Source organism: Engystomops pustulosus, chromosome 7 (genome assembly GCF_040894005.1).
Source record: "Engystomops pustulosus chromosome 7, aEngPut4.maternal, whole genome shotgun sequence".
NCBI lineage: Eukaryota > Metazoa > Chordata > Amphibia > Anura > Leptodactylidae > Engystomops > Engystomops pustulosus.
Window position 1 is genome coordinate 94089621 of NC_092417.1, and position 14931 is coordinate 94104551.

The following is a 14931-nucleotide window of genomic DNA, read 5'->3' on the forward strand; positions in this document are numbered from 1 at the left end:
ACATCCCTCCTCGGTGCAGCATGAACACCATGTTTCTTCCATTGTCTGTCACCATGGTTCCAATTTTCAGTTGTCGCGGAGAAAGCCACAGATTGATTTCTTGTTGCCTGACACAACGCAGTTCCTCCCCTGTGTGACTGTTCACCCAGGCAAACCAGGTGTAGAACTGCGTGACACTTCTGTGCCCTGCACAAGTGGCATGATGGAGCAAAACTTAGACATGTGGAGGCCAAGGTGCTGGTGGAGAATGAGGAGGAGGCGGACACTGGCGCAACTTGTCCTGTTCAAGTTGTTGGTGTGTCTAGGCAGGAAGCACATTCACCCAGTGGGACTTTAAGGACATGTACTGGCCCTGACCGTAGTTACAGCTCTCTGTTCATGCTCTCATAATTTCTCTGAAGGGTACAGAGTCCTTGACTTGGAAAAGGAGAGGACTTCAGTACCAACAACTTGGACAAGAGCACGGTCAGCATCTGCACCTTAGGAGGGCTGGATGCATACAGTTGTCTCTTTGTAATCATCTCGTGCAACAACTGCTGGCACCATGTGTAGCAAAGGAGCAGGAGCATCTGGACCAGGAGATGATGTCAAAGACAAACAGCTCCCTTTGGCTGGAGGTGCTGGAGCCTTGACTGGCTGAAATGGCATGTGTGCCATTAAGTGCTGCTACGGCAACATGATGGACCTCCACATCTGTTCCACGTTTCTTCCAGGCCATTGGATGGTGATGCAAGATATGTTGATGCAGAGCCGTGATGGTAATGTTTGCTCCCTGGCCACGCTTTACTTTCTGCCCGCAGATTCTACATATACATACACACTCGGCTCCTCTGTTGTCTTAACAAAAAACTGCCACACCACCAAGGTGATGATTTTACTGCCAACACTCTGCACTGAGTGACTACTAACGCCGCTGCATCGCTGACTCCCTGTACCACTGCTTACTTGGACCTCCAAAGCGGGTTTTGTACCCCGTGCCCGTTTGTCTCCCATCCTTGCACTGCTGCCACCATACTGACTCACGGCCAGAGTAGCAACTTGCTGCCTGCTCCGCTGCCCGACGTGTAAGCTGACACTCTCTTCGCCTGACAGGACAGGTGAGGGCCTCTGACCTGCTCCTGGGCCTTGCCAACTAATTGTTGTATCTGACGAACCCACAGACTCTTGGCTGAGGTTGTCAGATGTTATATTTGAGGAATTGGGTGACCTAGTCAAGCAATCAACAACCTTTGGATTGTTGATCAACACACTGCCGCTGACTCTGAGGCCAGAACTGCCGCTAGATGATAACGGCAGTTCTGGCCTCAGAGTCACCCCTGCTGTGATATCCCCTTACTGCCTGCTCCATCTGCCACCTTTCTTTCTGACATAGTGGTTAATCAACTATGTGGATTTGACACATATTTCTTGCTCTCAACTTCAGCAACACAAAAGTATGGGAATTTACGTTATCCAGATACCCGACAACGGACACCCTGGGAGAGGAGCAGAAATCACTAAAGCAACTGTGCGGATATAACACACATTTCTTCCTAGTGGCTTCAGTAACAAAAAAGAACTGCTATTTGGGGTATACAGATCCCCCTAAATGCTGTGTCATCACATAAGCCGGCTGGTGGCTGATTGGCTTACAGGTCTGCAGATGTCATCGAGGGTGTTCCTTTCTCGTTCCCAGAGTTCTCTGTCCCATGTAACACATTGTGTCTGTGGCCATTTAGCTAAAAAAAGCGTGGAAAAAAAACACCTTTGTTCCCACGAATCAGCGTGAAGCTCGGATTCGTAACAAATCAAATTTTGCATGAAATTCATATCGAATTCCACCTTGTTCGAATCAATTCGCCCATCTCTAATTGTCATATCACATTGCTGGGGTTCCTCCACCCATAACCTCTGCTGGAGAATGCGATCTTCAATATCTTTCACATACGACCAGGATACAGTTCAATCCAGTACAAGTGAATATCATCTTCTGTATCTTCCAGAACAAACGAATATCATGCAAGAATAAAATGGTGCGGTGTGAGACATTGCTCCAGAAAACAATTCTTTCCAACACCTTGGTGCAGCATCTACACACCATTTTTATCTCAATCTTTTATTCGCCGCTTAGTGAAGTAATGTTTAATTGTTCTTTATCTAAATTACTTGCAGAGGCTATTGGGGGTGTGGAGTAGCCTCAGACAGCTCCGTGGGCAAAGGCTACTCGTCTCTCCTCTTCACTGCGCATCTCCGGCAGCAGGCAAGCTCTGCGCAAGCAAGTTTCACAGTTGGAGATGCACCTGCTGCTGGAGACATGCCTGTTACTGGAGAGCTTCTGTGAATGCGCAGTAGCTTTGATTTTCAGTGACACAAGAGCATCAGGGTAGCTCTGCACTCGCACAGTAGCTCTCAGTTGCAGGCATGTCTTCAGCATTAGGTGCGTCTTCGGCAGCCAAACCTGTGCTACTGTGCTTGTGCAGAGACCTACCTGCTACCATAGACACTCAGCAAAGAGGAGCAACAAGCAAGTATGCAGGGGGGACTGAGGGCATGGAGTAGCCTTTGCCCCTGGAGCTTTCTAAGGCTACTTCACGCCCCCAATAGCCTCTTCAAGTAATTTGCATAAATTAAAAAAACATTATTTCACTTATGGCTGAATAAAAGATTGAGATAAAAAAAAGGTTGTGCAGATGCTGCACTAAGGGGGAGATCTTCATTGCCCACACGGGGTTTTCCAGAACACTAGAAGACCACCAAGATATTTAGATACCATCCTAACGCAAAAAAAACTGGTAGATTCCTGATGGTAGATATCTTTAAATGTTCGTTGACTTCTCAACGGTACAATAACAGTACTTACTGCCTGGAGAAGCTTTAGAAAAGTGCAAAACTGGAGACCATGTAAAGTTCTAGATAAAGGTTGCCCTTTCAAGTCAAATTCTATTAAAACTGAATATATTGTACTACAGCAATAAGCACAGACCTACCTTTCCGTCTTGTTTGCTTTTCTCTGCCGGCTGCTCTTCATCTCCTTCAATCTTTATTTTTTTCTTCTTGGACCTGAAGAGAAAATTTAATAAGTGTTCTTTTGTTGTGCCAGCAATTTGTAATATTTTCTCATGTTCAATATAGTTTTAACAGAGCGTATGGAATGGATTAATACCTGCACGGTAATATTGTTAAATTAAAGAGATGAATGTATCGGGTGATTTGCAATCAAAGTGTGATGTTCAATTGAACTCAACCATTTTCCACTGCTTGATGACAGAATTTCTCCAAAACAGAACTTCCAAGTTAAATTAGAATTGATTTGCAGTATATTGTACAGTGACACTTGTTTCCATTCTTTTTCAATCTCACAATATTACATTTCTGCTATTACACTGGTAATACAGTGTGTTTATATCATGTTATTGCAATCAATCACAACAATTACCCAACAGATAAAACTTTCAGAGATAAAATAAATTAACCCAAGTTTTCCCAGGAGCTCGGCCATATTCATACAGCATATAGTACTGTGGCGTATTGTTTTACCAATGTATATAGATGATCACAGTGGTTTGCTAAAGGTTCTTAATATAAAAAAAAAACCCTCTTAATTACAGATAAATAATTTTACCATCAGAATTCTGCCTATTGGCAGATTGGCAGTCTAGAGAAGGTCTTACAGCAAACTCCATGGAGACAAGGGCGTTGGTAAAAAAAAAAAAAAAATTTGCAAAATTTTGCTCCATTAGTACTTCCACTCTTTGCACTGGCAACACTTCCTGAAATAAAGAACTTCACAGAAAACCTTGGCACCATGGAGTGTCAGTCCCTATGTCATTTGAGATATCATGTAGTCTACAGTGGACACTCGGCGACTGTAGAAGGTCCAATGAATCCAGAAGATCAGGAGTACCAGTGTGATTTGGGAACTGGGAACCAGAGAAAGGTAACTACTTGTTTGGAACCCATCCATTTGCCCACACAGGGTTTTCCAGAACACTAGAAGACCTCCAAGATATTTAGATACCATCCTAACGCAAAAAAAAACTGGTTAGCACTGCCAAATGTAACCAAAGCAGTCTAGTGCAATTAAATTCAATACATGACAAAACAAAAGAAATGCACAAAACAGCTAGCAATCACATGAGTCACAAAATACATCAGAATTTTATTAATGTTCAAAGACAGACAAAAAACTAACATACATTTAAAAACAGGTATGGGTCAACCGCATACCAGACAATCCAGACAATAGATAATGGTTTTGTACTACCAGACTATTGTTCGGGTCTACATTGAGGGAGGTAAAAAGTCACATCAAAGCAGATGACATAGATAGTCTTAGGTAACAGACTTATAGGAGTACTCACAAAAGTAAGCTACTAATCACTCTCGTCCCAATAATAAACACCAGATATATAATCAGTAAACAAGTATCATAAAAGTGCAAGTGCCCTAATTCTAGCCCAATAGATGACCATAAAGGTAAGGAGTAGTAGACAAGTAGATGAGAGCCTCCCACCTTCTGTCCAGCCTTCCCTCTGACATACCTGGGTCCCCGCTTATATACAATTTTTGTATATTATATTTTTTAGATCTTTTTAAATGCATGTTAGTTTTTTTGTCTGTCTTTGAACATTAATAAAACTCTGATGTATTTTGTGACTCATGTGATTGCTAGCTGTTTTGTCATAGATACCATCCTAGGGCAGTGCAATCAATCTTTGCCCAAGTAAAGGAAAGTTAGCTCCATTTCTCTGTTATGGAAGTCTGAAGTCAGGTGGCATACAGTCACAGGGATTCCATCTTGTTGGCTGAAACCATATATACATGACTTTTTCTCAAGCTAGATAATTGTTGATATTTAGGAGATGGGTCATAAGGCAGTGACAAGACCACTGGTATGTATTATGTTATGTACGAATTGTGAATAGGATTGAGACTCCTACACAAAGCAACACAAACCAGAAAAGTATTGGTCTGAGTTGCTAGCTCTACATGGCATGGCGGAGGAAGATGACTGGCTGAACTTGCTTGAGCTTGTAGCTATGGCTGGAGCATGAGGAAGTTGGTGGTGTCTGAAACATACTCGAATGACTTTGGTGAAAAAGGATCAGGGGAGCTGTGCTCACTGCTCTAAAAGCCTGGAAGATCTGACCAGGGCTGTTGACCCCATTTTATTATTATTTATATATTAAAATACTACTTAAATGCATTTATCTCAGTAAAACTGATTAGGAAGTGTAAAAAAGGCATTTTTTTTTATCAGGTATATTACAAAAGCTTGTTGTAAGTTTTGTTATGTTCATTGTGCTTTTGATGGACATAAATGGTCCTTAAAGAGTCTCTGTGAGAGGAGGTCATGTGACATTGTATATAGCAGAGCTAGATGTGTACAGAACAGCAAATGCAGATATCTCCTGCACAGAATAGTGAGGTATACGATCTCTCTGTTCCCTATCAGTATCTCCATCCCAATCTGATTCTACAGTTGAACTGCTACTCACTTTCCCCACCTTGTTGTCGGTAGTATTAGCTCTGTGCAGATAAGTTACTAACCCCTAGTGCTCACACAGCACAGGCATAGACTTCATGTACTAACGATTTATACCACCTATTACATGTTCCCTGCTCGTCCATGTGCGTTTACTGTGCAGTGTTCAGTGAATTTACTTGTGGGAAACTAAATGGATTTACCGCTGAATTACTCAGTGAGAACACAAGGCATCATGGGATCTGTGGGCAAGCTGAGGGCATAAACTGATGGAAATTAGTCTCCGCCCACTTCACCTCTATTGAGAAAGATTTTTGTCAAACACTTTCAGAAGAGAAAATGCCAGAATTTTGGAAAGAAAAAGGCAAGCAGCAAATAGTAAGCATCGTTCTGCTTGTTTTCAAAGGGGAAATCATATACAATAATTTGGTAAAATCACTATAGCTTTACAGTTACACTTTAACTTAACAGTTTGCATTGGTTTAAATGGAAACAAAGATGAAACTTACTTAACGGATGGGTCTATGTTAGCCTCTTCCTGACGCGCTCTCTTTTTCCCTTGCTTAATCTTTACAGAAACAAAGTCTTCATCTTCAGGCTCTATTTTCACAGTGATGGAACTATAATCAAGATAAGGCAAATATTGAAAATATGTGGTAATGAGGTGAACAGTTCAAAACCAGAGCCATTAGGGTTCCTCCAAAAGGAAAAATGCAGTCGAATTTGGGGATAAGTTTCCTCAAATGAAGCAATAAGCATCTTGACATAGTTGCTTTTAAGATCCATAGAGGACTAGAACCAGGGCCGGATTATAGGCGGGGCTCCCGGGGCTAGAGCCCCGGGGCCCCCACCATCTTGCCCCCCCAGGGGGCCCCCACCAGATCGCGCCCCCTCCGGGCCTTGACTCCTCAGCCGCCACCTCCCTGAGCCGTCCGCCAGACGCCGGCACCGCTGACCGCCTCCCCGCATATCCCCCTGCATGGCCGGCCTGCCCGTCCGCCCCCGGCACAAGTTACAGCCTCTCCGCCCACCCTTCAGCTTCATGGCCGAGGCGTCCTGCCGCCCGGCACATGTTCCCGCCTACCTGCACACCCATCCTGCTGCATGGCCAGACCTTCCCGCCCGCTCGCAATCCTGCTCGCGCTCCCTCCTCCCCTACCCGAGCAAGCAGCCGTCCTCCGCAAGCCCCCCCTCCCCCGGACAAGCAGCTGTCCTCCGCTCCCAGCACCCGCCCGAACAAACAGCTGTCCTCTGCTCACGTCGGCCACGCCCCCCCCACCCGCTGGAATGAGCAGCCTTCCTCCGCTCCCCGCCCGCCCGCTGAAATGAGCAGCCTTCCTCCGCTCCCCGCCCGCCCGAACAAGCAGCCCTCCTCCGCTCCCCGCCCGCTCCGCTCCGCTCCCAGCCAACCCCGCCCCCCCCCCACGCGCGCGCGAACAGCCGTCCTGCGCTCATCCCACTCCCCACCCCCCTCGACGGAACCAGCCGCCGTCCTCCGTTGCCGCGCCCCCCCCTTCCCGAACCAGCAGCCATCCTGTCCCCCCCCCCCATGGAACAAGCAGCGGTCCTCCGACCCACCCCCCGTCCGTACACCCCCCCCCTCCGAACCAGCAGCCAACTGACCCGCACGCCGAACAAGCACCCCACCGAATACCCACGACGACTGGTCACCCTAAAAGGGTAAGTATACATTACATATGTATTTATCTGTGTGTATATATGCATATACAGTGTATATACTGTGTATATATGATGTATATATGCATATACAGTGTATATACTGTGTATATGTGTATATATGTATATATGCATATACAGTATATATACTGTGTGTATATACTGTGTATATGTGTGTATATATGCATCTGCTGTCTATATCTGTATATACTGTGTATATGTATATATATGCATCTACTGTATATACTGTGTATATGTGTATATATGCATCTACTGTCTATATCTGTGTATACTGTGTATATATGCATCTACTGTCTATATATGTATATACTGTATTTATACATGCATATGTTTGTATAAGCCTATATATGTGCACATTTAAATATATATATGTATATATGATTTATGTTTATATGCGCTGTATGTGGTATGTATGTATATGCTCTGTATAATGAATTTGTGTGTGTATTTCCCGTATGTGTGTGAAAATGCTGTATATACTGAATGTGTCTGTATTTGCTGTATGTGTGTATATTCTGTATGTATATGCAGCATGTGTGTATATGGTATTTTTATACTGCATGTATGTGTATATATGGTCAGTGTATACTGTATGTGTAAATATATATACATTTATTGTATATAATGTGTATGCCGTATGTGTGATGTATATATACTGTATGTGTGTATATACTTTATGAGTTTGTGTATCTCTGTACTCTGTGTATGGCTACATTCACACTACCATATGGAGGACGCATATACGGCCGATATAGGTCCTCCATAGACGGCAATGGGCGCACGGCGCCCTACGGGAGCGGTACGGTGCAGCACACGTGCGGCACCGTACCGCTCCGTACCCGGGAAAAAGATAGGACCTGTCCTATCTTTATCCGTAGTACGGCGCCGTGCGCCATAACTTCCTATGGAGAGGGGCGGGGGTGAGCTGCGCTCACCTCCTCCTCCTCTTCCCGTGCACTGCCGTGCACTCCCGTGCGGCTGTATGTAGCTGTGTTACTGGGAGCGAGGCGGCTGTATGTAGCTGTGTTACTGGGGGCGAGGCGGCTGTATGTAGCTGTGTTACTGGGGGCGAGGAGGCTGTATGTAGCTCTGTTACTGGGGGCGAGCCGGCTGTATGTAGCTCTGTTACTGGGAGCGAGGCGGCTGTATGTAGCTGTGTTACTGGGGATGAGGCGGCTGTATGTAGCTGTGTTACTGGGGATGAGGCGGCTGTATGTAGCTGTGTTACTGGGGGCGAGGCTGCTGTATGTAGAAGTGTTACTGGGGGTGAGGCGGCTGTATGTAGAAGTGTTACTGGGGATGAGGCGGCTGTATGTAGCTGTGTTACTGGGGATGAGGTGGCTTTATGTAGAAGTGTTACTGGGGGTGAGGGGGCTGTATGTAGCTATGTTACTGGGGGGAGGCGGCTGTATGTAGCTGTGTTACTGGGGATGAGGCGGTTGTGTGTAGCGGTGTTACTGGGGATGAGGCGGCTGTATGTAGCGGTGTTACTGGGGATGAGGCGGCTGTTTGTAGCTGTGTTACTGGGGATAAGGCGGCTGTTTGTAGCTGTGTTACTGGGGGCGAGGCGGCTGTATGTAGCTGTGTTACTGGGGGAGATGCATGTATGTAGCTGTGTTACTGGGGAGGAGGCGGCTGTATGTAGCTATGTTACTGGGGGCGAGGTGGCTGTATGTAGCTGTGTTACTGGGGATAAGGCGGCTGTTTGTAGCTGTGTTACTGGGGGCCAGGCGGCTGTATGTAGCTGTGTTACTGGGGGAGATGCATGTATGTAGCTGTGTTACTGGGGATAAGGCGGTTGTGTGTAGCGGTGTTACTGGGGGCGAGGCGGCTGTATGTAGCTGTGTTACTGGGGGAGATGCATGTATGTAGCTGTGTTACTGGGGAGGAGGCGGCTGTATGTAGCTATGTTACTGGGGGCGAGGTGGCTGTATGTAGCTGTGTTACTGGGGATAAGGCGGCTGTTTGTAGCTGTGTTACTGGGGGCCAGGCGGCTGTATGTAGCTGTGTTACTGGGGGAGATGCATGTATGTAGCTGTGTTACTGGGGAGGAGGCGGCTGTATGTAGCTATGTTACTGGGGGCGAGGTGGCTGTATGTAGCTGTGTTGCTGGGGGAGATGCATGTATGTAGCTGTGTTACTGGGGATGAGGCAGTTGTATGTAGCGGTGTTATTGGGGGCGAGGCGGCTGTATGTAGCGGTGTTATTGGGGGCGAGGCGGCTGTATGTAGCGGTGTTACTGGGGGCAGGGCGGCTGTAAGTAGCTGTGTTACTGGGGGTGAGGCGGCTGTATGTAGCTGTGTTACTGGGGGTGAGGCGGCTGTATGTAGCTGTGTTACTGGGGGTGAGGCGGCTGTATGTAGCTGTGTTACTGGGGGTGAGGCGGCTGTATGTAGCTGTGTTACTGGGGGTGAGGCGGCTGTATGTAGCTGTGTTACTGGGGGTGAGGCGGCTGTATGTAGCTGTGTTACTGGGGGTGAGGCGGCTGTATGTAGCTGTGTTACTGGGGGTGAGGCAGCTGTATGTAGCTGTGTTACTCGGGGTGAGGCAGCTGTATTTAGCTGTGTTAGTGGGGGCGAGGCGGCTGTATGTAGCTGTGTTACTGCTGGGATAGTGGAAAGGAAGCAGGCGGACGTTTATGCACGCTGCATTCAATGGGGCCTCCACCAGATTTTGCGCCCAGGGGCCCCCACCAACCTTAATCCGGCCCTGACTAGAACAGAAGCACATACTTGCATCTTACATGAAGTTAGACACTTCTCTATTACATATGAAAATCAACTATTAGATGGCTTACTTTAGTGACTTTATACTCAAAAACTGGAGGTTTCCAATTAAACTTTTTGCCATGTACACATTCCAGTATGGAAAGGAAAATTGAAAATCGGCACCAGAATACAGGCATAGTAAAGTAATATTAAGTGGATGTGGTAGTAATGCACAAGTCACATCTCTATTTCGTTATTTGAATCAGTTATTATGAACCAAACCAGAAGTGATCGTAACACACAGAACAGGTGCAGGTCTTTCCATTATAGGGACTTATCTGTCGTTGCTTCACCTGGCTTTGAGTGACAATAACGGCTGTAAATTAACTGGTTCGCGACCGCCCGCCGTGTATTCAGAGCAGCGGTCGTGTCCCGCTGCATGGAGAGGGCTCACAGGCTGAGCCCTCTCCATAGCCGGTAAGTCTTTGCTGCATATTGCAGCAAAGACTTACCGGTAACACCCGCGATCGGTGCTAGCACCGATCACGGGTGTTATCACAGCGATGGCTGCCGGCAGCCTAAAAAAGATAGCGGCGCATGGGCGCCGCCATATTGCCTAGGATCGTTGCTCCCCGTGATGTCATCGGGGAGCGGCGATCCATCTTCATGGTAGCCTCAGGTCTTCCGAAGACCTGAGGCTATTTCGTTTTAACCCCTTCATTACAATGTGCTGATGGCACATTGTAATGAATGAGGAGGAAAATCCCCATATACTGCCATACTGTAGTATGGCAGTATATGATAGGATCGAACAGACAACCTAGGGTTAAAGTACTCTAGGGAGTCTGAAAAATAGTAAAAAGAAAAAAAAATAAAAAAAAGTTAAAAAAAAAAAAATTATAATAAAAAAACCTAAAAATTCAAATCACCCCCCTTTCCCTAGAACTGACATAAATATAAATAAACAGTAAAAATCATAAACACATTAGGTATCGATGCGTCCGAAAATGCCCAATCAAAATATATCAACAGTTTTTCAATGCGTTTAACTCCGTAACGGAAAATAGCACTCGAAAATGGCACTTTTTTGCCATTTTGAAAAATATTAAAAAAAAAAAAATCTATAAAAAGTGATCAAAAGGTCGTACAGTCCTAAAAATGATATCATTGAAAATATTATCAAATGTCGCAAAAAATGACACCACCCACAGCTCCATACACCAAAGTATAAAAAAAGTTATTAGCACCAGAAGATGGCAAAAATAAAAAAAATTATTTTTGTACAGGAGGTTTTAATTTTTGTAAATGTATGAAAACATTATAAAACCTATACAAATTTGGTATACCCTTAATCGTACCAACCCAAAGAATAAAGTAGACATGTCATTTGGGGTGCTCAGTGAAAGACTTAATATCGAAGCCCACAAGAAAATAGCGCAAATGCGTTTTTTCACCATTTTCACTGCATTTGGAATTTTTTTCCCGCTTCCGAGTACATGGCATGGAATATTTAATACCATCACTATGAAGTGCAATTTGTTACGCAGAAAACAAGCCATCACTCAGCTCTTTACATGTAAAAATAAAAAAAGTTATAGATTTTTGAAGGTGGGGAGTGAAAAATGGACATGAAAAAAAAACAGGAAAGTGCCCGTTCCATAACCAGTTAACAAAAAACTAAACAGATGAGAACTGGTCCTTAGGTACAGCACTGGTGAGAAGCAACCTCTAAAAATACAACGTGAGATTACTGTACCTTGATTCATCATCTGCTTTTTGGGATTCAGATTGCTTCTTTGTCTGGAAACAGAAACAAAGACTTTCTAATGAAATGCCCAGACCTCAGTAGGAGCAACTTGTAATGACAATCAATGTTTTATTGATGATGCACTTTCTGAAGAAGCATTTTGTTTAAGCTAACCTGGCCTGTAGACTTGGGCCCACAAAGTGTGGTGACAAATTCACAACAATCTCTTTCTGCATTCTGGGAGATTCACCATTGTGCAGTAAGAGAATGCTCTAACTGACCTGTAAGGAGTCAAGGGGAAGGAAAATAGTCATGAGAAGATGTCCTCAAATGGCTTCACGGATGTCAACTACTGTATGGCAGCTGCTCAAGGCAGAAGTTTTAGTAGTCCTACAAGACATCATTAAAGCCATGAAAGGACAACCCATCACAACTCTTTTTCACCCCAGGGACTCCGTATAAAGGTTACTGAATACACATTCAAAACTTTTCCTGCATGAAACTTACTGCCCTCTATATAAAGGGACATCACTGTGATCCTGCCACCAACTTGGTTTACAGGTCAGTGGTGGTATTTAGAGCTAAACCCTCACTACTGGTTGATTTTAAATATATACATTTCTTAAATATTTCCTAAACATAGCTAGAAAATATTGAGTAACAATCAATGTAGGCTTTATTAAGGATTGATGCACCTCACCCTGTCAAATGCATAGTACTTCTGTCATGCTTCTCATCCTTAGTGTACAAAAAAAGCAATGACCCTTATCACAGATCATCAAAATGGTATATCGCTTAGTGATGAATGGCTGGAGGACCGAATGTTGGCTGGTTTAGTGGGAAAATTCCCCAATCCTTGGCTGCCAACAATGCAGTCTTCTAAAGGCAAAGGTCCTGCTCTGGCCTTTGGTAGCCAGAAGAAAAGGACATACGATCAACAAGGGCTGCACCCTATTGTCTGAACAACCCTTGCAACTCCCAAATAGATTGTCCATTCTAAAGTGTTGGAACCATTTTTTAAACTAAGGAAAGCTGCATTTAATGTGTATTATTAACATATTTTCTGCACAGATCTTATACTACAGGATAGTGCAAGGAGATCAGTGAGGGTCTGACTGCTGGGCCCCCCACAAACAGATTCCTGCAATCAAGAGAATGGATATCCCATTCTCACTAACAGAGCAGCAAGTCGAACATGTCGACTAACTCAGGCTCTTCCACAAAAATAGAATGGAGGAGCAGAGTGGATCGGCCTGCTGCTCCACCCATTAGTGAGATTGGGATCCTGTTCTCTGTATTATGCAGCCCCATTTTTTTGATCAGTTGAACCCACTCTAAATACCTTGTGTCCCCCATCCAAGGCAGCAGGGAAAAAGTCGCCAGTCAAAGCTGTTAGGTCTTCACTCACCAGTTCAGGAAGAACTGAAAATTACATCACAGACTGCAGGTGGCAAGATTCTGAATGCAAGTTACAAAATGCCCAGAAATAGTGTTATTTACTAAAGAAGTATGCTTAAAGAAAGAGCTCAAGATGTTCACTGACCTTATTCTTTTTCTCCTTTCCTTTCTTAGCCTTTTCCTTGCTTTCCATTTCTGGCTTTGTTTCGCTGTTCTCATCCCTCTCCTTTTGTTTCTTTCCCATTCTCTCCTTTTTATTCTCTTTCCCTTTGGCCGCTTTCCCCTCTGACTCAAGAGCAGGTTTCTTTTTCTTAACATCTTTGGTTTTCTTAGAGACTTCCTTAAAGCACTCCAGATCCTCAGTTTCCATGTCTTGAGTCATTGTTCTGGGAACATAATGGTAAAAGGATTCAATATGACATACTTTTATATAATGCTGAATGTAATAGCAAAATATATTCTTAGCTGAACTTTATCTTTAAAAAGTGAAGAGGAAAAAGAAAAAAAAAAGAAAAATGGATGCAGCTCTGCCAAAGTCCAACGCTACTTCCTTGAACTTAATTTTCTTGATTTACAATTGAGCTACAAAAAAAAAAAAAAAAAATTGTCATTCAGCTATGGATAAGCTGACTGACAATCTAATATTAAAGGCTATGGTTGGCAGGCAGTTTATTCCAGGAAACTACAGGCAGTCATCCGGTTACATACAACATATGTTCTGTGGGGGAGATTTAACAAAAGTGTCAGAACGAAACTGGTCTGGTTGCTCATGGCAACCAATCAGAGCTCAGCGTTCATTTTCCCACAGATGTTTTTATATTAAAAGCGGAGATCTAATTGGTTAATATGGGCGACTAGAACAGATCTGCTCTTATACGCTTCTGATAAATCTCCCCTTTAGGTTTGTTCCTATATTGAATTTGAAGTCAGAACTGATATTTTGTAAGGAACTCCACACAAATTACAAGGATTATCAATAAAGCAGACACCTTTGATCACACTAATGTAGATCATTGCAAAAGTTCAGTAAATTCCCAGCATTCGGAGAACTTCATCAGAGGACACAATGGGCAGAGAAGTCAGTTTGTAACAAGGGCCAAAAGGATCTGCAAGTCAGGTTTTCTTAAGACGGGACTGCCTGTATTTGGAGAGCTGTAAATCCAGCTAAACTACCAGGTAAAGGTGTGAAATCTACAATACAGACATTTAAATAGAGGAGATAAACTTAAACGGTCTGAAAGTTAGTGTAGAGTTCAATGGGGGAGACTTATCAGATGTCTTTAAGCAGCACTCTAGTTGCCCATAGTAACCAGACCTCAGCTTTTATTTCCCTTCAGCAGTTTCTAAAAAGAAAGCTGAGCTAGGATTGGTTTCCATTGGCAAGAAGAACAGTTCTGCTCTCAGACACTTTGAAAAATCTCCCCCAATGCACCCAATGCTGGATAGAAAATCTGTTACAGTTTAAAACTTTGTAGTCCAACCTTGTACCTTCTGTTGGTTGGTTTAGTTTTACAGCAGAAAAGAATTTAATATATGGTGGCAAGACATCGACCACACACAAATGAAATGCAGCTATGCCCCTTTTAACTAGTCATAAAAGCCTCTAAAAAAGTGATGGCCAACTTTTTGAGCCATGTGTGTGAAAACTACGCATGGCCCAACTCAGACAGCATGTCACTAGAAAAATCCATGATTTTGTGATACTTTAGCTCTAGCACGAAAAAGAGATTTCCCCCCATAGTGCTAAGTGGTAATGGTTGTGATGTAAGAAGCACACAACCCTTGACGACTCTCCTATTCCCCCGGTATTCACTGCAATGGACCTTGGTCAAGCTGTCTGCCACTATCTAATTGCAACTGTTGGACACCGTTCTAGTGTTCCTAGGTGCAAGTCCACAAATACATTTAGTGTGAGT

At 44.1% G+C, this 14931-nt stretch overlaps 1 protein-coding gene across 3 annotated transcripts in view; it reads right to left on the minus strand.

The window, feature by feature from the left end:
• LOC140070595 (DNA topoisomerase I, mitochondrial-like) overlaps window positions 1–14931 on the minus strand; it is a 166364-nt gene that overhangs the window by 118265 nt on the left and 33168 nt on the right. For all 3 annotated transcript variants that reach the window (XM_072117264.1, XM_072117265.1, XM_072117263.1), the window contains exons 2-5: window positions 13161–13401; window positions 11627–11670; window positions 5974–6084; window positions 2967–3039 (exon numbers count right to left, since the gene is read on the minus strand). In XM_072117264.1, coding sequence (XP_071973365.1) covers window positions 2967–3039; window positions 5974–6084; window positions 11627–11670; window positions 13161–13397 — 465 coding nt within the window. In that variant the 5' untranslated portion in view covers window positions 13398–13401. The remainder of the gene's footprint in view (window positions 1–2966; window positions 3040–5973; window positions 6085–11626; window positions 11671–13160; window positions 13402–14931) is intronic.